Source organism: Chenopodium album, chromosome 16, assembly GCF_948465745.1.
Source record: "Chenopodium album chromosome 16, dcCheAlbu1.1, whole genome shotgun sequence".
NCBI lineage: Eukaryota > Viridiplantae > Streptophyta > Magnoliopsida > Caryophyllales > Amaranthaceae > Chenopodium > Chenopodium album.
The window spans coordinates 38883315-38907876 of record NC_137849.1 but is presented as its reverse complement, the minus strand read 5'-3'; the positions used below and the strand labels follow the sequence as shown (position 1 = coordinate 38907876).

Sequence of the window (24562 nt, the reverse complement as noted above, 5' to 3'; positions counted from 1 at the left end):
TCAAAGTACTCCTAATTTTGACACTCCAATTCTCTTGCTTATCCCCTCCTAAAACCTCTCAAACTCTCACCATGACATCCACCTTCCTTCTTCTCCCCACCAAATTCCTCCCTCCAAAACCTCCATTCCTCCCACTCTCCACTCTCTCTCCTCCCAACACCACCACTTTCTCTCTCCTCTCCCCAAAACCCCTCTTGACCCCTCTCAAACTCCGTGACTTTCGGGTTTTCTCCGATGACGGCGACGCCGATGGCGGAGGAGATGACTACGAAATGGACGATGAGGAGGTGGAGGAAGTCGATAACAAGAAGGATTTCGATGTCGAATACGAACCACTTGGGATTGTTTCCTCTGTTGGGATGAATGATGATGAGGTTATTCAGGTTATTCAGAGTAAGAATTTTGTTAATACTCAAGAAAGGGATTCCGATTTGGTGGTTGATTATCGGATTAATGAAGAGGAGTTTCATAAGATTTGTTTGTTTGATTGTGATTTCTTTATTCGGAAACCCCCTGATCCTGATAATGATGTCTATGATTTTAGAGAGGTAATTTTATTTTTACTTTCTTAAGAAATTTGTTTTTGTCATTCTTAGAATTCTTAATGTTTGTAAATAATGTGATGCATATTTTGTTTATAATTACATTTTTTGAGAATTTTCTGGGTTTATAGTTATTGATAGAGAGCTTGCTGTTGATTATGTATTTGTGTCTTTGTGAGATTATGAATTTGATAGAGAGTTTGCTGTTGAATATGTATTTGTGTCTTTGTGAGATTATGAATTTGATAGAGAGTTTGCTGTTGATTATGAATTTGTTTGGTTAAAATTTCTTCATAATTTGTTATTACTATTAGTTTGTTGACATTTTTAATGCTTCTTATATGTGAATTTGTCATAATATTGTAACTTTGCTCTTTGACATTTTATACAGATGTATGTTACACCACCAGACACTGATGTTTACTCAATTCCCAAAGTTCTGGCTCCCATGCCTGATAAGGTTAGCTTGTTTCATCTGGCTACTTTAATTTTTGTATTTGAGGAATCAATTGTGCAATATAAATGTATTGGTGGAAATGCTTAAAGTCTGTTCTATTCAGCTTAATTTCAGTTTAGCTCCAATCAGTTTAGTTCCTAATTTTCTTCTCTCATAAACAATTCATTTCAGCTCTATTTGACCAGTTCAATTCAATTCAGCCCTAATTAGTTCAGTTCAGTTGTTTTCAGTAAATTGGAACAGACCCTTAGTATCTCCGTTATTAGACTGAATTGGAAGCCATTACCCCATCTCTTTCTGAGAGGCACCTCTTAGGAGCAGGGTAATGGAGTGAGTTAGATGTATGTAGTTTAGTGGTACAATGCCAAATTGGCCGCTCTAAAGTCTAGTCGTTCTCCAATGTTTGCCCAGAGACTATTCTCGTTGGACATCAAAATGGCTATTGGTGGCCTACATTGTCAAATCAAATTAAATTAAATAAGAAATGAATTAATCTCTTGCAATCTAAATTTATGCTAAAAACAGTGTCTACATAAACCACATTTTGAAGGCATTTGGCAGGGGTTAGTGTTAGTCACATGGCCTTTACAGGAACCCTTTTCTAGTAAGTAGACTTGAATTCATAGCTTTGGTTCCCATCATCATGTCAGCTCAAAGGGACAAAGATCACTACTTGATTTGTTTATGCTAGTGGGGGGATAGATTCCTCGAATGTTCATCTTCCCATAACCATAAAATTTCACTCCAAACTCTTTAGGTCGTAATTTGTGAGCTTGATTAAACATGCCACTCCTCTAACCTAAGCTTATTGGGTCAAGTAGATCACCTTTGAAAGCTCACTGGCATGTGTGGAAATTAAAATTCCGCTCTAAGCTTACCAGGTCAAGTAAATCTATTCTGAAAGGTCACTAGCTAGCATGCTTGATGCTTTCTTGGCTATTTCTTTGTTCAATGTTCATCTTTGCTGAAACTAGGCAAATAGATAATTTCCAATAAAATAGGTTATATTCTATGTAATGATAATTTGATTTAATTTTTGTTTGTGATCTTTATGTTAGTACACCAATATTTTAGCATATCATGTTCATATTTTTGTAATTATGTGTGAAGTGCAGTATATTCGATGTGCAAAGAGTGATTATGGGTGTTACAATGTGACTGAACCACCAATTGATGCCCCTCGAGATCCAATGTATAAATCTGAGCGGGAAGTCTCGAAGGTAAAAGGACTTTTTTTTTTGTTAAAATCAATTTCCCACTTTTTGTTTGCATGACATTAGCAAAGTTCACTTTTTTAATGCCGTGAATATATTATCTTTTTCTTTCAAAAATTGCAATCAGCCTGTCCTGTTCTTGCTAGCTGACCAAAATTGTCATTTAATCAGATTATTTTCTGGCTATTTTTCAGGTTTTCCTGACAAAGCATTATAGAAATAGGAGATTAAATGACCCAGAATTTGTTTTAGATTTCGAGGAGATATATGTTATCGATTCAAGAACAAAATCTATTACACGTGCAAAAGTTTTGGTAAGGATTATCCTTTATCTTTCATTTTATCTCCTTACACTTGTGGCTATAAGTTATCTATGGAAATTTAAATAGTTTCCTGTGTACTAGACTCATGATGCATATGGGCTACCCTCCTCACAATCTAATTCATCCACTTCACAGTAGGTACCTTATAGATGTTGATGTCAAGAGTAATTGGATGAGTCTTCCTAGAAAGTAGAAACTAATTGCGCTACCTTTTTTGGGTCTATACCAGCAAAATTGTAAATAAGATAATAATTGAATGAGGTGTCAAATTTGAAGAATTAGATCATACAGATGAACTAAAATAAGCATTGGAGGCAGGGGAGGATAAAAGGGAAACAAAATTGTAAGAGGGGCAAAAAATTTGTTGGATCTCTGTGATAATTCTCCCTCTCCCTCCTACCCCCCCCCCCCCCCCCCTCTCCCCTTTTTTTTTTTTTACCTTGGGGATGTATGGGAATGTTTGTGGGAACTTCAGTTATCTTATGCGAATTATTCCCACACATTGAACATGATGATTTACTGTTTTAGAGTTTAAAAGCCTTAAGGTGCAAATTTTAGTCATAAGATTAGGAGTTGGGATTTTTGAAAATAGAATTTCTGCTGGTGTTGTGCATTTTGATTCTTTTGGAATTACGGTTTGACCTTTGTGAGGGGAATTACAAGATGCATATGGCAGATGGACTTAGTCAGGTGATTGTTTTCTGCTATAAGCTCTATCCACTTTTTTTACCACACACTAGCAGTCACAGTATATACTGCCCTCATCAGTTCAAAAGGCCTGGCTGTGTAGCCTTAATCATTGCCAGTATTACCTTTTACATTTTGTCATTTTAAATAATTCTTTCTTAAAGAATTCCTGTTTATCCATTTATGACATGAGTAGAAATGGCTTTCTGAGAGCATGCTTGTCATGAGATCTATTTAAGGAATGGAGGTGTATGCGTGTATGTAACATCTACACTGGAGAAGTGAGAAAGTCATCTTATTTCGGGTTGGCATAACCATGATGAGTGATGAATCCTTGAGAAGGGGGATGGAAGCTGTCACTTGTTTGGAGCATTTAGTTTGTAATCTCTTCCCTTGTGTTTGTTCTCTTTGGGTAATATACCTCCTTCATTTTAGGTTAAGTAGTTGATAATGGACCAAATTGGTAGGACACTTGTACGGTGGGACCAAATGTAGTGGATGTGAGAGTAAAGTGATTTTCTTCATGGTCACTTATCGTGTGGAGCAAAATCAAAGGAACAAATCAAAAAGGAAACTGGGGCAAACAAAAGGGGGCTGAGGAAGTAACTGTGATGATGGATTGCAGGAATGGATTCCATGGATGTGATGAAATAGATACGTATATATTGGCAGTAATTGAGTAAAGGGGAGGAAGAATAGCTAGGTTATGGAACTAGCTGTATTTATTAGAACATTCTGGCGAATGGGATATACATATATATATCTAATTGATGTTAGTCAGTAGTTCAGTACCCTTGGATACCTTATGTTTTCTGCTTGTTTACCTGCTCAATGAACTTATTTATAGAACTGTAGAATCATAATTGATGTGGTCAAGAGATAAATTAATAGTATGGACTATGGAGTAGTTTATTAAGTTCTCCACTTTTTTACTGGACTATGGGTCAACTTTCTACCATAGGGTTAGTTTGAACTTAAACTTTCATTTTATTATTTGTCTGCTTTGACATATATTACGTCCATTAGTTTTTCTAGTACTAGTTAAAATTTTTGTACGCATTTATGAATATATGGCCTGTCATTTTCAATTTCTTGCATGTAAAAGAGGAGGCTCTCTGTACAATTGTACTAGAGAGATTATTGGCTATGTAGTCCTGCTGCTCCTGCATCTCTTCTTTATTGTAATTCTTCCCCCGTATCAGAGGGAATAATGGATGTTGTAGTCCTATTATTGTACTGCTAATTATAATTGAAGATAACATCCTCATTCCAAAGAAGTGAAAGAACCATTACAAGCATCTTCATGAAAACTTCCCCTACCTTTACGGAGGGTTTTTGAAATCCCATGAATTCATGTGCTATCTTTATCTTGAATCTGCAATAATACTCCTGAATAATTATCATCTACTTATAACTCTAGAAAGACAAGCAATCAAAAAACTTGATGATTACATCTATAGACTATAATAGGAAATCATAGCGCCTATTAGGTCCCTAATTGACTTATTGTTTGGTCATGCATTTGAACTCTGTCCCTTGATGGATCATGCTTCTTTTCAATACGCTCTCGGGAAACTTCTAATTCTGTTAAAGGATGAAAATTTTCTCTACAGGCCTTGCTACTGTTGTACTGTACTGCATTTATTGAGTCAGATTGTAAACAATATGGAGAGGTGTAACCCACTGCTTTTGCATTCTGAGCCCTGATGCTCCAATAATAGTTTCTCTGGCTTCATTAGTTTCAAGCCTGCCAAGATAATGTTTCTCCATTCCATTCTTTAAAATCTCTGCCAGTTGCTTCTGTCTCCTTGTTTCCTTCATTTTGGTTTCTGACATTTTAGCTCAACCAAAATTGGCAGAAAAAAATCCCATATTTTGAAAGTTGTACTTTTAACAATTCAGTGTGGCGTTTCATTTTTCTGTTATTCCCTTACGCATAAGTACAATTACACTAACTTGAACAGAGAAGAGGCTGTACAGAACCTGTTGCCTGCAACTGAAGGACCCGGAAGTCATAACCCTTATTCTTCCAATTCATAAATAAAAAAAAAAAAAAAAAAAAAAGTGTTTCTGGAAGGTCTTTAGCACAAATCATCCATATTGCATTATCTTTTCACATTTGTTTTTAATCGTGACATGAATGGTTGAATGGCTGTATGACACTAGTCTCTAGGATCCTTCTATAGTATATTTCTTTGTATCTTCATCATCATGCTGTCCACAGCATGGCCTTCTAGTTCTTTACATTTTTTTTAACTGAGAAATCACAGCCATTATCATTTTTTAGAAACATTGGTTTAGTTGTCCATGTGTTTCAAGTATAAATATCAGCTGTTCTTTCCTGCATGCTTAAACTCTCCCTCCTTGGGCTTAGTTTGGTATGATTGGTAACTTTGGCAGGCTTGGTGTGATCATTATGCTCTAATTACATGCATTTTGTATGCGCGCATGAGGGTATTCCTATGTTTTGTTTTGTTATCATGCTCCATCATATTCTTGTATTGATGAGTTTGCTGACTGATTGGGTCTTTCCATTGATTAGGTCACAGTGCCAGAAGGGAGAAAGAGGGACCGAAAGGATGACTTGCTTGTCATACGTGATAACGGGAACTCTTTCAAAATAATTCCTGCGGTCAGTATCCTTATTCTGATAAGCCCCCCCCCCCCCCCCCCTCTCTCTCTCTCGAATCATCTCATGTAAAACTTGCATAACCCATATTTGGGAGTTAAAAAAAATAAAAAAAATTAATTTACCTGATGCATGGTGCAGAATCAAAGAGACGATCCAACCACTGTCATAGAACGGGAAGAGTGGACAAAATCTAGGCAAGACATGGAGAAACATTTAAGGAAGCTACGTGATTTCAGCATATCGAATTGGATCTAGAACCGCTTCCATTAGCAAGGCAGGCATGATTTGTAACTCTCCTTAGTAATCACTATTGTACATTGCAGAGCACTTATTATTTATGATAGAAACTCAATTAAATAGTCAAGTTATCATGTTGTACTACCAAATTAGCCAGATCCAGAAAATTAATGTGTTCATAGAGTAACTTCACATTTAGGCCAAGATCTCTATCAATTTAATTTGAATTGACACTTTCACATCATTTTTTTTAATGAATGTGTTCATAATAACTTCGCATTTTAGGCCAAATCTCTATCAATTTAATCCGAAATGACACTTCCACATCGTTATTTTGGTAATATTATTCGAACTAAAGAAAGTCTGGTGGGTGGGAAAATAACACTAAGTTTATCTCTAAAATAGTATCAATCCATCACTTGAATAGTAATAGTAATTATAATAAAAAGCTCTCCTTAGGGCCTGTACTGATTTACTAAGTTGAGCTGAATTGAACTGAATATTTTATGACCGAAGGAAATTAAAAACTGAACTGCTTGGAGTTGAACTGAACTGAACTGAAAATAAGTTGAAAAGAACAGGCCCTTAGTCTAATGTAAGATTTTGTGAGACCGCTATATACAAGATTTTATCGTAAATAAAAATATACAGTAGTTAATTTGGATGTTACAGGTAATTATTAAGTTGGATATGTTTAAGTATCGTTTTTAGATATGTACTGTATTTGTTGTTTTAAATTTTCAAGATCAAAATTTAAAGAGAGTTTCTCTAATACCATATTGATTAAACTGTTTTTAAAAATATCATGTATACAAGTAGTCCACTGTGAAAGTAGCTAGCATATTCTAGACCTGGCAATCCTGACCCAGACCCGATGACCCGACCCATGACCCGAAATTGACCCAAAACCCGAATTAACCCGACCCGAAGTGGAATTGACCCGACCTTGACCCGAAACCCGAGATGACCAGACTCGAAGTTGACCCGAGACCCGAAACAATCGGACTCGAAATGACCCGAGACCCGAAGTTGACCTGATACCTAAAGTGACCCAACCTTTAACTTGAATTAATTGACCCAAATAGACTCGAAACCCAAAGTGACCCGAACCAAAATTATCTTATACCTTAAATGACCAGAACTTATTTAAGTTAAAGACTTGACTTGATCAAACCAAAATAGAAAAAAACCACAATCAAACCAACTTAATTTTTTTTTATTAATTTGTAATGTGTAACAATGTAAGTAATTTACATATTTTGAGCATTACTTTCTCGATTTCTTCGGCCTTTTATCTCTATAAATTATTAAAAATTCGTAAAAAGATTGAAATTTAATGACTATCTACGAAGTTTGTCCATAAGATTAAAAAAATTAACTAAAGCTCGAAATAAAAGTCACAATTCTCACAAGTCTAGGAAAAAAAAAGGAAAATTTGCAAATTGCAATCATTTAAAGTTCGTATTTTGCAAATTGCAGCCATTTAAAAAAAAATGCAAATTGCAGCCCAAAAGTTCGTATAAATTGTAAATTACAACCCTATTCAACTTTTTCATCGATTTACAAGTCGAAAAATCTTCGATTAAGGTTTTAGGGGTCATTTTAGTTCTTAAGAGTCCAATTTGAGCTCGAAATTAGCAAAAAAATATCGCAAGTGCCTCGTTTTGCATAACAAAAATGTATCGATTTGTGGGAAACTTTAAAATGAGACACTTACGTTATTTTTTTGCTAATTCCGAGCTCAATTCGGACCCTTAAGAACTAAAATGACCCCTAAACCTTAACCGAAGATTTTTCGACATGTAAACCGATGAAAAAGTTGAATCGGGCTGCAATTTATAATTTATACGAACTTTTGGGCTGCAATTTGCAAATTTTTTTTAAATGGCTGCAATTTGCAAAATACGAACTTTAAATGGCTGCAATTTGCAAATTTTCCAAAAAAAAATAGTACAATAATAATGCGTACATAACATAATGTTCAATACCAAATGAAATTACTAAATAATCTAAAGTCAAACAATTATTGTATTCCATTAAAAAAGTAGCCTTAATAAATATAGTGAGTTTCTCGTCAAAAAATATATAACAATATATAGAGAGTTGAATTTAACCCAATGCATCGACCCGAAAATTGGACCCAAAGATTGACCCGACCCGAACTTGACCCGAAACCCAACCCGACCCGATTATCAGTTGACCCGAAATCTACCCGAAACCCGAAATGACCCGACCCGAACTTGACCCGACCCGAAATGACCCGACCCATACCCGACCTGAATGACCCATTTGCTAGGTCTAGCATATTCTATCAAAACAATTTTATCTCTCAAAAAAGAAAAGATTTTAGACACACACTTATGGATAATTAAATTGTAAAAATTACTACCTCTGTTACATATTAGTTGCAACTTTGGAATATTTTATCTCTCACAAATATTACCCAAGGAAAAATATTGCATAGAACGGACTCACGTGAGTCCGTTCAATTGTTAGAAATTAAAATATTATAGTCAGGAATTAATATATTATAGTCAGGAATTACTATATTATAGTCAGGAATTAGACTATTTTCATCAGGAACAAGACTATTTTTATCATGAATAAGACAATATTTTATCAAGAATTAGACTATTTTTATCGGGAATTTTATTTTGTAATTCCTGACAAAAATAATATAATTCCTGATTGAAAAATTATAATTCCTGAGAAAAATATGCTTATTCCGAACAAAAATAATTTAACTTCTGACTGAAATAATCTTATTCCTGACTAAAATTTTATAATTCCTCGCAAAAATAATGTATTTCCTGACTTAAATATTCTACTTCCTAACAAAAATAATTTAATTTCTGACTAAATTAATCTTATTCCTGACTGGAATTTATCTATTTCTGACTGAAATATTCTAATTCCAGATTGAAAAGATATAATTCCTGAGTGATATATATTTCATTGTTTCCCTTCACTTTACCCCTGCCAACGGATGATTGTCGAGGTTGTGTTGTGGAATCAGCATGTTCTTGTTGAGCAACAAACGAAGAGCTGCTTTTGCTAGAGTCATTATTGAGGCGAGTTTCTTCAAGAAGGAGTCGAGACCGAGCCATCTGAAATGATGGTAGAGGCTCTGTTTGAGCGAGCATGGACGTTACAGTGTCAAATTCTGTTTTGCAAAGTCCCGCAACAAGTTTGAGAACCAAATTTTGATCGGTAATTGGATGATCGACATTAGCAAGTTGATCGGCAATGCTCTTTAAATGTTGACAGAAAGCTGTGTGGGGGAGGGTTGCCGGCGTCGGGGGATAGATGAGGGAGGATCGCCGGCCGCCGACTGGGGGATAGATAGTGGCACTGGGTAAACCAGACTTACGTGAGTCCGTTCTACGCAAAACCTTCTGATTACCCAAAGTTGCAACTAATATGTAACGGAGGTAGTAATTCTTTGTATTTCTAATTGATACAAACTCTACATTCTAGCTGCCTTAGATGGTGTTAAAAGTAGTAATTTCATGCTTGCTACAAGGATTTGGACAATTAGTTAATAAAAAAAATTGAGAGTAATACTCAATATCCAAAATCAAATTATCGCAAGAACTTCCTATCAGACCTAAGCCACAACACGAAAAAATGGACCAATTGTCAAAGCTCAATGCAAGAAAAACAGCCTCACCTGAACCTAACCCACGATCAAAGGAGGAAACCCAAGCGTTAACTTCATCTTTATCGCTAGAAAAATTACGTTTAACGAATTTTTCTTTTAATAGTGGCGTTAAGAATAGCCTCGACGGCACACCCTAAGTGAGAAGAGCGTCAAAATTATTTCTCATTATGTAACATGTACATTGGTACATATTCTAATTTTAGTAAATTGTAATGTTGAGAGACGACTTCTCTAATTTATAGCGTTGTTTTCTTTCCTTAAACAGAAAACGAAAGTACAGGATATAAGCAGCAATATCATTAATAAGGGTATATTCCAATCTTTATCCATAATGGTACAAGGTCATTGTCTAATCAAGGCATTATTTGTAGTTGTAATTAATTGAAGCACGTAAACAACAAAAGTCTAATCATTTACAAGCTTCTATTAATATCACATGCATGTATCTCATCATACTAGTACGGATTTATATCATTTCTTACACGGCTAAATAATACACGATCATACTATTAACCACATACTTTGACTTTTTTTTTTTTTTTTTTTTTTTTTTTTTTTTTTTTTTATATATAATTTTTTTACAAACTACTTTATTTTGAACATAATTAAATTCGATTTGATGGTGAAGTTATGTGAAGGTTTTTCCCCAATGTCCCAAGACTCCCAACATATACTTGAATACTTCCTCCATTTTGTTTAGATTATCTTATTTACTGTACAATCTTAATCTTGCACAATTTTCATTGCAATATTGTAATAATAATACTTTTAGTTAACTTTTTTTTATTTTTTATTTTATTTATTTTTTATTTTTATAATTACACATCCAAAACTAGAAATCGAGATTAATTTAACAAGATTCCACGTGACTATGAAAGATATGTATGTCCAAGGTTTAGGGCCTGTTCTGATTTACTGAGCTGAGCCTAGCTGAACTGAAGTGAACCGAATAGAGCTGAAATGAATTGTTTATGAGAAAAGAAAATTAGGAATTGAACTAAACTAAATTGAACTGATTGGAGCTGAACTGAACTGAACTGAAATTAAGCTGAAGAGAACATGTTCTTAATCTAGAAGGTGAAAACCCTAACCCTCCTATGGCTAATCATGCACGTGAGAGGTGAGACCATCATTATCACAGAACTAATGCAATGGCCGTCAGCTGATAAAGTTGTCCATCAACAAAACACCCTTTGAATTAAAGGAGTTGTATTCATACAAAGAATTGTATTTATTTGTATCCAAAAGATCGAGTCTTCTCCAAAGTACCGCTTCCTCAGTTTTGGATGAATTATCCAAAAGATCGAGTCTTCTCCAAAGTACCGCTTCCTCAGTTTTGGATGAATTAACTTTCTAATGATGAAAGCTTGTAAATCTTGACTTTAAATAAATACCATAATCTGTATATAAAGCTAAACTAGTGGAGTAATTAACTAAGTTAAATGCATCATACTACCTCCGTTTCATGTTTAATTTTTTGCAACTTTAGGGTATTATTTGTGTGATATAAAATATTCTAAATTTACAAAAAATATGAAACAAAGGTGGTATATAGAAAATAAAAATGCTATATATACTTCCAAGTTTATTTTAGAAGTATGTAGTGGATCGCCAATGACAAACGTATACAGTTCTCAAACAAGCAATGCTACATTGCTACTTGTAGTTAAGATGTTAATTGACTTGATTTTATTTTGAAGTTATTGAAACATAATAAAAATCACTATAGTTGTACATAGATTATTTAAAAGAAAGCTTAAAAATACACTTGAATGAAGACTGAGCAAAATATTATAGTTGTCACTGTAGTTCTCAATCAATTATTTGTCAATTAAAAATAATATAAGTATGACAACAATTCAAGACTGAGAAAAATACACTTGAACTGAATCTAATCCATACTTAAAACACACTTGAAATTGAGTGTCTCAAATTTTATATTCCTCCCTAATAGCTTAACATAATTACTTGAAAATAATGAGAGTGGATTAAATTGATCCAGGAGAGTAGGAGTATTTTTCATGATAAGGCATCTTAAAACAAACTCAAAATTAATTTTACCACCTATTAGACAGGGCAAATTAAAAACCCTAATTATGAGATCGATCCTTGCACAATGCCGCTATGGATATGTATATGACCCAAGAGGCAAGAACAAAAACCAATTGTAGGTCACACACCCAAATAAAATATGGTACATAATTTTTTAAAAAAATAAGTTTCAAATATGAATGTACTTGTAATTTAATACATATTGTGAAATACGGAGTAATATTCATGAAATACCATAGAATTGAATTCTACTTTATGTTAACTTTCCCAAATATACCAAAATAATGTAAGTAACCATGGTTTCAATGCTAGAGTAGATGAACAAGTAAAAAAAGTAAAAGGAATAGAACACAAACAATCAATCATCACTCTCAATGATGATGCAAACAATAGACCAACGGTTAACAAGGTGACACTAATCAACAACAACCCAATATTTCCATCAAAATTAAAGAAAGTAAAAATTCCATCTTTTTTATTTTATTATTTTATTGTTATTTTTTTTTTTTTTAAGAAACAAAAAATCAGTCTTTAAATTCAGTTGAATATCACTTGTCAAATACACCAACCCCTTTTCAGCCAAACCCTACTACCCTCCCTTTGAAAGTTCCTTGTCCTTCATTCCTTTCTTTTTCTTATTACTTAATTTTTTATTTTCTTATTTTCTTTCATTATTATTCATCATCTTTATTCAAAAACTAGCTAGTTTACAAATTAAAAACAACATAAAATAAATAAAATATAGAGAGAGAAAATGGGGAGAGGAAAAATAGAAATAAAGAGGATAGAAAACTCAACAAATAGGCAAGTAACTTTCTCAAAGAGAAGAAATGGAATCATCAAAAAAGCTACTGAAATTACTGTTCTTTGTGATGCTAAGGTTTCTGTTGTAATCTTTGCTAACAATGGCAAAATGCATGCTTACCATAGCCCTTCTACCACGTATGTCATCGTCGTTTAACTTTTTATTTCCGATCCTTTACTTTATTATTACTTCCTCCGTTCAGAATTAATTAATGGTCATACGTGTTGATAGTTTATGCACTTTAAAACCCCGGTAGTCGAAATTTTTTATTTTTTTAATGGATTTTTTTTTCTTTGAAGGGTGGAACATATACTGGAAAAATACCAGGAAATTTCCGGGGCGAAGCTCTGGGATGCTAAGCATGAGGTGGGTTGATGACTTAATTATTACATGCAATTTTTTCTCAAAAAAAATAAAATAAAACTCTTTATAAGGTGTTTATTATGTTTTTCAAATTTATTTTTTGGGATTTTATAGAAATATATGTAAGAAAGATAGGAAAATTGATCATATGAACAGATCTATAAATGGGTTGGGCTTGATTTAGTATTAAGCTTTATATTAGTAGTTTTATGGGTTTTTGGACAAATATGGAAAGCTATACTACCCTAGATATCCGATCTGAATACTTGTTATGTTACATCCTGTAGATCTCTTCTATTCAAGTTATTTTTCCATTTTATTTTATTTTTAAATTTTATTTTATTTTATTTTTTTAATTATTGTATCATAGATCTATGCAAGTTCAACAATATATCCATTTTTAAATTTTTTTTTATATTAAATTCTTTTTGTTGATTTTGTTTTTGGTCATCCCTAACCCTATGTATTATTAAAAAAAAACATAAGTTGTATTCATATAACATTTTTACTTTAATTTTATTAGTTCTTGTTTGCTTTGACATTTTTAGGTAAATTTAGATTGGCAAAAGTAAAGGGCTGTGTACTAATTAATTGCTAATTTTATTAAATACGTTAATAAAATTGTAGCAAGTACTATCTAGTATTTTATATTTATTCCTAGTTAGGAGATTGTGTTTCTGTGCTAATTATTATTTTTCATTATTGAAAAGCTAATTTATGGTTCATGATGCAAAATTTGTGTATTATCAGAATCTCAAAAATGAGATAGATAGAGTCAAGAAAGAAAATGATGACATGCGGATCGAACTCAGGTAATTAATTAAAATCAACCACTTAATTAAATAATTTTTAGACAAAACTTGATACTCTATAATTCGTATAGCATGATATGGAGTACTCGATAATAACATAATCAACAAGGTAAAAAAAGAATTAATTGATCATGTGTTACGTTTATATAAACTTTATGTAGGCACTTGAATGGAGAGGACATTGCATCTTTACAATACCCAGATTTGATTCGCCTCGAAGAAGCTCTGGATATTGGCATTGCTAGAGTTAATGACAGGAAGGCAAGTATTTTCTCCTTATTATTAAATCCATATGAAATATAATAACACAATTATCCTAGTTACTTCGTATGATTTATAAATGAAAATAAAAGATGAGATTATATGGAGTCTATTATTATTTACTAAGGAGTATTTATGTTACTTATTTTGTTTTCTTTGTTTTTGACAGATGGAAATTTATACAATGCACAAAAATAATGTAAGTGTAAAACAATTGAGTATCAATTCTTTTACTTTAATTTCTTCACCTTGATTTTCACTGACCTAATTGCTGTTTATTGTTGAACTACTCTACTGTTATTTGATTTGGATCATCAAATATAATTCATTGAGATTTATTGCTGAATTAACAATAATGATTTATTGGCCTATTTGTACATTGATTTATGATTGAAAATGTGATTTTTGAAAATTGATCAGACATCGATGCTTGAGGAGGAAGAGAAACAGCTCACTTACATGTTGGTGTGTTTTTCGACTTCAATTCCATAATGCTACTTTCTTGCTTACTAATGCTTGGTGAACATGAGGACAATGATTTATGTGAAGCACACAAATACCGGTTTATGTTAATTATGTGATACATAGTAAAAAAGCTAAAAGCAACCTACTTAGCTTACAAAAATTAACTATGAAGAAGATTAATTTTCATAGGACATCCTAAATTTAATTTCCGATAATGCACTTAAACCTAACAAAATAAACACACGATGTTGTGCAATGAGACTTTTGCATATAATTAAGCTTAAGTTATTTCTTGGACACTTGGTCATCACTATGCTGGAACAATTTTCTGCGCGCTAAAACTTGTGCTAAACAATACGCACTATTTATCATTGTATCATTGTATGTTGTTTCCTAGGCCTTATAATTGTTTTGTGCTATATACACTATTACTTACCTTGGTCTAAAACCAATCTAAGAGTTTTTGTAAACTACAAGTTACTTATTATGTTATATATACCTCATATGAATGTTAATTTAATTAGTTCGTATTTGATTGAATTATTTCCTTATTTTGGGCCTTGCGTTCTTGTACATACACAGAACAAGCAAGAAAATGAAATGATGGATGGTGGTGTTCGCCATGCTCCACAAGAGAGGGACTTCCATTATCAGATTCCTTGTGGTTATCGATTGCAACCAATGCAACCAAACCTACAAGAAAGGATATAGATGATCTGATGTTCTGAAAAATACTGCTGTCGATGGCAGCTTAGCTTGCATAATTGCTAGCTAGCTACTATATATACTTCTCCGGCCTTACCACACCCGGAAGAAGATCCTAGCAAGCTAGCTAGCTACACGCGTGTGTGTGTTGTAATAATTGAAGGCTATCATCATTGCCTTGATACTATGTATTTGTGTGGGTGTATCGTGTATGTGTGTGCTTGTTATATATCAATAGCTTGTTTGTTTCAAAAATCTAAGAACCTAATAAGCTAATTAAGCAAATGGATTGTGGTTATGTTATAACTCATGAGTCATGGCTGATCATGATGGTTAATATATTCTATATTCCTTTGCTTAAATCATATTCTAACCCTAATTATTTCCACAAAATATCTTTTTAATTAGGCAAATAATTGAAAATTGTGGCTTTTTTTCCATTTTTTTTTTCTAACATTGGCGGTTTAATTTAGTTATTCTCCTTCGTGTTCTAATTTATTTTAAATGTATGTCTCTTTCAATTTAGCGAAACCATAGTCTTTTTTTATCAATGTTCGTATGGTTGTGAGACCGAGTTCATTTCTTTTAGGACAATTGCGAGATATTGTAAGATGAAGTTTTGATTGAGGTTGATTGTTACTTCATATTATTAGCGACATAAATATGATGATAGTACTACATACATCTCTTTCTATGTGTGTGTGGAGAGTGCATACAATGAATTGAAGGTGTGATCAAGTGAGCGTATAGATAATGCAATGTATGGCTTGCACGCATAGAGCAACCGCACACATGATACATTGACCACTTATTCACTGATTATGACTAAATGAGTTGTTTATCTAATTGAGTATCGTAGTATGTAGATCATTTGGTGTCTCAATCTATCCTTAGACTACTTATATATATATAGTTACATCTAATTTTAAGCACATATATAGGTACTTGCAAGATGCAACGAACAAGTTATAGGATTAATGCTAAAAGGTTATGCGACCCTTAGGGTTGTCCTTTGTGATATAGTCACGTTGGTTTTTAACTATTTTATGTTGAATGTTTTGAAATTAATAGTTCATTGATGTAAATTTTTTTTTAAAAAAATGTCCTTGCGCACATGGAATACCAATATACTTATCAACATCGGGTCAATCATACATACCAGGTCTAAGCGGTTTGTGTGCTAGCCTGACCAATTTGATTCCGATATGCTAAAATAAAATAAATAAAAAAGAAAGTGTCAAGGCAACAATTTTCATTAATTCGTTTATTATGGAGGATTCGAACATGTGCTACATCTGAAAATGAGGAGTTTTACTCTTGGCTTATCCAATCTTTTTTCCAAAATTGTACAAAGTCAATGTCTAAATTTTTGTACCAAAAAGAGCTCCAACAAGCTATACTATTTACACAGATATATAAATAACACACAATTATCTAGCTTGATTATCACACAATATGATGTGATTTGATGGTGAATAAGATGTGTGACTTTCATACAAGAAATTGTAAAAATGATTTGAATGGCTAGGTCAAAACCCTAACTCTTCCTATGACTAAGACCTTCATTTTTCACAGAACACAAAACATACCAATCAATATGACACGTGTCAATTGATAAACACCCCCTCCAATCCAGTTCATCAATTTTCTCGAAAAATAATCAGACAAAGATTAAATAGTAATCCAAAGTCTTGTCTAAAGTACTAATAATAAACTTTTTAAAAAAGCAACATTTAACACACTAGTAAAAAGGATGCAAAAGAAACTACCACAAAACAGATATTGCACCATTTGCACACACAAAAAAGTACATCTAAATGATGCAAAATGACCAACGGTTAACAAGGTGACACAAACTATCAAATGCCTAATCAAAAAAGCAACAGAAAACCATGACATCAAATCATACTATACTTTCAATACAGAGTATGTAGCTCCTTTTTATAATAGTTGAACCATTTGATTTTTCACGAGTCTAAGAAAACTACGGAATACTTCGTACTTTGTATATTTTTGAAGTCACCACATAATTTTATTTACACTATGTATACAAAAATGTGGTTATATAAAAAAAAAAAATTCAAAATGATTTACTAGTCTGTACCATTTAGCAATCGGTAAATTATAAAAACTACTTCATATAAATTACCAACGATGGTTTTTCCTAGTTGTTAAAGGCATGGAGTCTTGTAGTGAAAATTATAATTAGGATTAGTCTCAAAGTATGTTTTCAAAATATCAACTTCATATAATACGAGTATCAATTAAAAAACTGAAAACATGATAAAAAAAAAATACTCATAACATGGTACATTAGCAAATAATAATGTAAAGTTAAACCTGTGCGTGCAATTATTTTAAAACAAAATAATTACTACCTCCGATTTTTTTTAGTTGCAACTTTAGGAGATATAAAATATTTCAAAGTTGCAACTAAAAAAAACGAAGGTAGTATATAGATTGGAGTTAATATAATTCAAAAAAGTTTAAACATAAAAATCATTAATCAAAATAGTTACACTAATTTTTTTAAATTATTCCTTATATAACCAAACCCTATTTCCCAACTTTTTAAAGCCCCCTTGTCCTCAAACCCTTCCTTATAAAGGCACACCCCTTACCTTCATTACCACACCTTCATCTCCGGCCTCCTTTCATTGTTATTCTCCATCTTCAGTTCAATTCATTACCAACAAAGTTAAAAAAAAAAATGGGGAGAGGAAAGATTGAGATAAAAAGAATAGAAAACACAACAAATAGACAAGTAACTTACTCAAAGAGAAGAAATGGAATTATCAAGAAAGCTTCTGAAATTACCGTTCTTTGTGATGCTAAGGTTTCTTTGGTTATCATTACTAACACTGGCAAATTGCATGCTTATCATAGCCCTACTACCTCGTAAGTCATCTTCACTCGTTCAGATTATACTATCAACGTGATTATTAGTTTCGGTCAAAGGTATTATTATTGACATATATGCTTGATTTTGCTAATTTTTTTTAACCTTTATATTTTGTTTTGAAGGGTGGAAGATATACTTGAAGACTACCACAGGATCTCTAACAAGAGGCTTTGGGATGCTAAACATGAAGTAAGTTTTTTTTTTATTTTTTTTTATTTTTATTTATTTATTTATTTATTTAAGGGAAGTAAGTTTAATTTAATTCATTTCAATGAATATAATTTAAATCTATAATTTTATTTTATTATTTAAAAAAAAAAAAAAACTACTTTTTTCTCAATCTATTTTAGAGTGCCTGTTTTTCTTCAGGGGATAATTTGCACTTTGTTAAACAAAACTATTAATCTTATTATTGGGTTTCTAAAAATATGCAAGAAATATAAAAAAATTCATCATATGAACAGATCTATAAATGGCATAAGTTATTATTCACAATAGTTTTAAGGTTTATTGGACAAAAGGGAAAGATATAGCTGCATGCCCTAGATCTGTATATGTTATGTTACATCCTTCAGATCTGATCTGGTTTTCTTTCTCTTTTTTATTTTTATTTTATTATTATTATTATTATTTGGACTAGAGAAATTCATCACTTTTCTTCAAATAACCAAGTAACAAAAAAAAAAAAAAAAAAAAAAAATCATAATTTTAATTTGTTATTGTTGAAATTCCCACATATTTCCCAAGAATACAATTTTTTTTTTCTTTTTTTGTTATCTTGTCCGTTTTTATGCAATTAAGTATCACTAGTACTTAAATTAATTATCTAGTACGAGTTTAATAAACGGGAGAGTTAAATAGAAAATCTAATTAAATGGGGTAAATCATAAATAGGCTGATTTTTGTAAAAATTATTACTTCAATTTTTTTTTTTTTTTTTTTTTTGACGAGGTATTTAATTTGTTTATTATACTTCAAATTGGTAACATAAATGGTCACATGTACAGAATCTGAGCAACGAGATAGAGAGGATCAAGAAAGAGAATGACAATATGCAGATTGAACTCAGGTAATTATGAATCTATGATATATGCTAATTATATCTTCTAAATTCATAAAATCATATCATATGTTATTAATCACAAGAATATTATAATTAATTAGTACTCCGTAATGATATTAAACAAGCTAAAGGAAAATTTTTAGTTTAAGCGCGATTTTGTTTGTTCAAATTAATTAGGCACTTGAAAGGAGAGGACATTGCAGCATTACCCTACACAGAATTGCAGCAGCTAGAGGATGCTCTTGAACATGGTATTTCTAGTGTACGCGACAAGGAGGCAAGCAACTACTTAAATTTCTCCTAAATTTGTTGATTAAACCCCTTTAATTACACATGTTTTATTTGTGATTTTATCTAGAGTATGTAAAATTGCAAATCGTAATAATCTTTGTCAACCTAAATTGTCTTTTGTTGTATGTATTACTTATTACGGACTACATTTTTATTGTAACAGATGGAAATCTACGGGAAGCTCCAAAAGAATGTATGTGTAATTCACTAATTCTTATAGCGTATCTTGTTAATTTCATCGTTTAGGTCTTATAAGATCATATACTTCTTGCCTAATGCTATTGATTTGAACAAATGGTTTTAGCGAAAATATATAACTAATTATATGTATATCTGATTTGCGGTTTTCATGCTTGATGTAATTTTATTTCTTGAAAAATTAATCAGGTAAGGAGGCTTGAGGAGGAGAGAAAGGAGCTCACTTATGTATTGGTAAGCTTTCCAACCAACTCCAAGATGTTTGTTTCCCTCCATATTCTCCAATCACGTTTATTTGCCTAGAATTAGTAGCTATGTAAACGTTGATAGTGTAATTTGAACGTCTAAAGTGACAACTAAATTCAGAAAATTCAAATGAGTATTAGGAGGTAAGGTGTCTCCGCCCTCTTGCATTGGATGAGTTAAGCACCTCCATGGCCTATAAATAGAAGCCTCTTTCAGTCTATTTTTTTTTTTGATGCAAAGGAGGGGGAACCCCGAAACCAACAAGACAATTACACCACCAATCGTGGCAGAGCCACACCTACCACATCCTCCCAAAGAAGGTTTTTTATTTCGATCGGAGGAGCATCGAAATAAACCACCTTCTCCTCGAGGCTAACTCCTAAATTAGCGAGTTTATCCGCCACTCTATTCCCTTCCCTATAACAATGAAACAAATTAAAAAACAAACCAAACGATTTACTAAGATTACGACAATTATTAATGATGTGAACACATTCACTGTGCTGTTGAGTTGGATTGGTGATAGCCTCTATGCATGCCTTGTTATCCATCTGTACTACCAGCTTCAATGTGCCTTTCTGTCTAGCAAGTTTAAGGCCATGTTCCAAAGCCATTAGCTCTGCTCTGTATGCTGAACAAATTCCATAGTTTGCAGCAAAGCCAGCGATAAATCTTCCTTCTTCGTCTCTGATGACACCCCTTCCACCAGCTAAGCCCGGGGAACCCTTAGCAGCTCCATCCGTATTAAGCACCCACCATCCAGTAGGAGGTGCTAACCAGCGCACCTGAGTTTCTCTTCTCTGAGTAGTAGCTTGTACCCTTGCGAGGAGTTGCAGACGTGGCTTAGAGAAAACCCCCCAAATTTCTTCAACTTGAGCATGAATAAAGGCACCTGTATCAAGGGGCATCTCTTCACTGTGGTTGAACACAAATTTGTTCCTCCATTTCCATATCCACCATAATGTGATGGCAAAACAGGTAGCCCATTTTTCAGAAAAGGCCTGTCCACTTGATTCCAAATTTTTTACCAACCAAGTATTCAAGTCCTCTGTAAAAAAGGCAGAGTATAAAGCATCCCCTGCTACACATCGCCATAATTTTTGAGCAACAGGACAATCACGAAGGAGATGTAAAAGTGTTTCATCATCACCTAAGTCACATCTTTGGCACCTTGGGTCATCAGTTAACTGACGCTTGAGGCGATTAGAATTGCACAGCAGACGGTCGTGAAGAGATAGCCATAGGAAAGTTCTGACTCTTTGCTGAACCGGGGTTGTCCAAGCTAACTCCCATTTGGGATCACGTGGGATCACATCATCTTCTTTCATGAGCTTCATAACAGACTTGACAGTGAATTTACCACTAGAAGAACCTCTCCAATACCAAGCGTCTTCAACAGTAGGGTCCTCAGCTAGGGAGTGAGCTGCAATCAATTTGAGCTGTTGTTGAGGCAGAAGGTGCGCAAATAAATCCCATCTCCAGCCAACATGTGCTTCCCACATTTCTTCTATGATTGCTCCATCTATCGCTTCAGGGATTACATCAGTGATAAACTCTCGTAAAGGCTTGTCAGTAGCCCAAGAATGGTCCCAAAACAAAGTTCTTCGACCATTCCCAATGGCAACTTGAGAGCCTTGCTTGATCCATTTCGAATTATCCGTGATGCCCCTCCAAACATTAGACATATTAGAGGTGGGTGTAAACATATCGATGTCGCACCTTCCTCTACAATATTTATGTCTAAGAACATGAGACCATAATGCATCAGGTTCTTTGAGTACTCTCCACCCAAGCTTCGTTAAGAAAGCCGAATTAGCTTGCCTAGCCGATCTAATCCCAAGACCACCCTTGTCTCTTGGTAATTTGAGCGTATCCCAGGACAATAAATGAATTCTTTGTTTCTCATCCGAGCTACCCCAAATAAATCGTCGCGCTTTTTTGTCTATCTCATCACAGGTCGAGCGAGGAAGCTTAGCCGTTTGCATCGAATAATTTGCTAGAGTGGTAAGAGTAGCCTTTGTTAAGGTTATACGGCCAGCCAAAGAAAGATACTTAGTCTTCCACCCTGTAAGTCTGCGATCCACCTTCTCACAAAGATGGGCATAAGTTTCTTTTGTAACACGATTAGTCAGCGTAGGCATGCCTAAATAAAGGCCCAGATCATCAGTTGGTTGCATCCCCAATTCAGCACTAATAAGATCTTTCTCACCTTGCTGCAAATTTCGAGAGAAGAAGACTCTCGATTTGCTGAGACTAACTCTCTGTCCCGAAGCAGAACAGAAACGGTCCAGGCAACTCTTAATGATGGCAGCTTGTTTGATTGAAGCCTCCGCAAATAAAATAAGGTCATCTGCGAAAAATAAATTCGAGAGTAGAGGACCCCCACGGCTAGCATGAATCGGCTTCCAATCTCCCTTTAAAATTGATTCTTCGATGACTTGATTAAGTCTCTCCATACAAAGCACAAATAAGTACGGGGATAAGGGATCGCCTTGACGAACACCTCTTGAGGGGAAAAATGCATCGGTCTTCTCACCATTCCATAGAACTCGCATCGAAGGAGAAGAAACACACTCCATAATGACTTCAATCAATAATTGAGGGAAATGCATTTCCATGAGAGTGTCTCGAATAAATGACCATTTAAGCCTATCATACGCTTTTTCAAAGTCAATTTTGATAGTCATAAATCCTTTACCCCCTTGTTTCCGTTTCATAGTATGAAGCACCTCTTGAACAATCACAATATTATCGGTGATTTGACGACCCGGCACAAAGCTTGCTTGGGATTGAGCAACAAGTTTTGGGAGTACTAGCTTAATACGATTAACTATGGCTTTAGTAATGATTTTATAAGAAACATTACATAGCCCAATAGGCCGAAATTGAGATGGCAATTCCGGGTTGTCAATCTTGGGTAATAATAGATCACCTTATAGCTATATATCTATTATTATGGGCTAATTTGCAACATCACTTTGTATAGTGTACTCAAATTTGACTGATCGACTTCAAATTAAATCCAATCTGCCTATGAATCTTCATAATTAAGGGTACAATTTTATATTAACAATGGAATTATGTATACATGATATTTTTCAGGTTTTCATTTAAGTAGTTAACTAAGCTACATTGGTATTGTAGAGTTGTTTGCTAGATGAATTATTATTGATAATGAAGAGGAATATAATAACAGAGATATGTTGATCCATACATAATTAGTCTACGTTGAAAAAAAAAAAATCAAACAACCCTAAATTCGTTGACATATAAGCTGAATTTAGTACGAAGTAATAGTTAATTTTGTGCCAATTTTGACATGTTGGGATATGAAACAATTATATACGACAAGTAGATAGCTAATGATGACGAGGTTTTGATTAAAGGATCATTATTGAAGGAAATTAAACCACCTTAAACCTTTAAATGAGGGCATTAAAGACTTCCCTAACCAATAAAAGATCAATTACTCTTATTTTGTAAGTATGCATTAAATGGACCTGAAATTTGAATATATATAATAAATCTTTGATTATGTACCATCTACTACAGAAAAAATAACGAGGCAATTTCTAGCACTTTCTGTAGACTTTTTTTACATAATTTATATTCCCTCCATCGCTTAATTAAATTCCTACTTTTAGCATTTATTGCTCACATATAATAGAGAGAAGTAGGAATTTAATTAAGAGATGGAGGGAGTACAAGTCAAAGTACTTGTATGTATTTTGTATAAATTATGCCCTAATTAATATCGCTATGTTTTCCATTTTCTACACAGCACTGTCAGCACAAGCAAGAAGTCATGGAAGGAGACATGGGTGAAATTGAGGGTGGTGTATGCATTAATCCACAGGATAGAGACTATCGTTACCAGATACCGCCTTTCGGACTATCAATGCAACCAAATTTCCATGATAGGATGTAAAATGAACTTCAATAGTTCAGTTGCTGCTGCTGTTACTTCTGCTAGTTCTTCATATCAAAATTCTGGATCGGATTGGATATGCATGTGACAATAATGCTTCTAGCAAGCTAGTGTGTGTGTGTATGTTTTGTGTAATGTGTAAGGATTTATTTCCTTGATTGATCTTCCTAGTTAAGCAACTCTCTATGCTAGAGTGCTGTAATTTACTTCGTATGTGAATTTATGCATTATTAGCTTGTTGGTAGTATAATTTAACTTGGTAATATATAATTCAAAAGCAACTTTGGCTAAACACATTTTTTTTTAATTTGCATGATGTGTAATTTTTTTTTTTGGTTTTTTTTTTTTTTGAAGTAAATTAATTCACTTATATAATAGTTATATGACATCTACAACAAAATCAAAACTAGCAATACACGATTAATAGAATCAAATAAGAATCTAATCAGCCAAAACTAACCACGATTATTGTTTTTATGAGATCCGACATTGATAAATATTTAGTGAGTAAATTGATTAGAATTGTCATGTGTTGAAACTTCAGTTGTCCATTGTATTAATTATTACTAAAGAGAGAGTGGTGGAAGATTTTTTTTTTTTTTTTTTTTTTTTAACTACAACTAAAAGTCTAAAATAAGACATGTTACACTATAAACCAGTCAAATTGAAAATATAATAAGAATCGTTTTGAGAAAAACTCTAAAGTTAGATACCCTGA

The 24562-nt window shown here is 33.2% G+C and overlaps 3 protein-coding genes across 3 annotated transcripts; all 3 read left to right on the top strand.

Annotated features, from left to right (window-relative positions):
* On the top strand, positions 1–6346 carry LOC145585256 (PLASTID TRANSCRIPTIONALLY ACTIVE protein 6, chloroplastic-like). The gene is made up of 6 exons (XM_081641971.1): positions 1–548; positions 934–1002; positions 2115–2219; positions 2408–2527; positions 5766–5855; positions 5994–6346. The coding sequence occupies exons 1-6, from the start codon at positions 72–74 to the stop codon at positions 6108–6110; spliced, it is 978 nt and encodes a 325-aa protein (XP_081498097.1). The 5' UTR covers positions 1–71; the 3' UTR covers positions 6111–6346.
* A 6213-nt stretch (positions 6347–12559) lies between these two features.
* LOC145585255 (agamous-like MADS-box protein MADS9) lies at positions 12560–15222 on the top strand. The gene is made up of 7 exons (XM_081641970.1): positions 12560–12747; positions 12910–12976; positions 13724–13785; positions 13947–14046; positions 14216–14245; positions 14467–14511; positions 15094–15222. Exons 1-7 carry the CDS (start codon positions 12560–12562, stop codon positions 15220–15222), a joined length of 621 nt encoding a protein of 206 aa, XP_081498096.1.
* A 2587-nt stretch (positions 15223–17809) lies between these two features.
* Positions 17810–24219, top strand: LOC145585253 (floral homeotic protein PMADS 2-like). Its single transcript, XM_081641969.1, has 7 exons — positions 17810–18114; positions 18241–18307; positions 19126–19187; positions 19359–19458; positions 19636–19665; positions 19860–19904; positions 23698–24219. The coding sequence occupies exons 1-7, from the start codon at positions 17927–17929 to the stop codon at positions 23842–23844; spliced, it is 639 nt and encodes a 212-aa protein (XP_081498095.1). The 5' UTR covers positions 17810–17926; the 3' UTR covers positions 23845–24219.
* Positions 24220–24562: the final 343 nt, after the last annotated feature.

What these genes read in the sequence shown, in the direction of transcription:
- LOC145585256 (XM_081641971.1), top strand. Translation starts at nt 72, where the DNA reads ATGACATCCACCTTCCTTCTTCTCCCCACCAAATTCCTCCCTCCAAAA. An exon ending in ATGTCTATGATTTTAGAGAG is followed by an intron (nt 549 to 933) that starts GTAATTTTATTT and finishes CATTTTATACAG; the next exon opens with ATGTATGTTACACCACCAGA. An exon ending in TTACACGTGCAAAAGTTTTG is followed by an intron (nt 2,528 to 5,765) that starts GTAAGGATTATC and finishes TCCATTGATTAG; the next exon opens with GTCACAGTGCCAGAAGGGAG.
- LOC145585255 (XM_081641970.1), top strand. Translation starts at nt 12,560, where the DNA reads ATGGGGAGAGGAAAAATAGAAATAAAGAGGATAGAAAACTCAACAAAT. An exon ending in TACCATAGCCCTTCTACCAC is followed by an intron (nt 12,748 to 12,909) that starts GTATGTCATCGT and finishes TTTTCTTTGAAG; the next exon opens with GGTGGAACATATACTGGAAA. An exon ending in ATACAATGCACAAAAATAAT is followed by an intron (nt 14,246 to 14,466) that starts GTAAGTGTAAAA and finishes AAAATTGATCAG; the next exon opens with ACATCGATGCTTGAGGAGGA.
- LOC145585253 (XM_081641969.1), top strand. Translation starts at nt 17,927, where the DNA reads ATGGGGAGAGGAAAGATTGAGATAAAAAGAATAGAAAACACAACAAAT. An exon ending in TATCATAGCCCTACTACCTC is followed by an intron (nt 18,115 to 18,240) that starts GTAAGTCATCTT and finishes TTTGTTTTGAAG; the next exon opens with GGTGGAAGATATACTTGAAG. An exon ending in ACGGGAAGCTCCAAAAGAAT is followed by an intron (nt 19,666 to 19,859) that starts GTATGTGTAATT and finishes AAAATTAATCAG; the next exon opens with GTAAGGAGGCTTGAGGAGGA.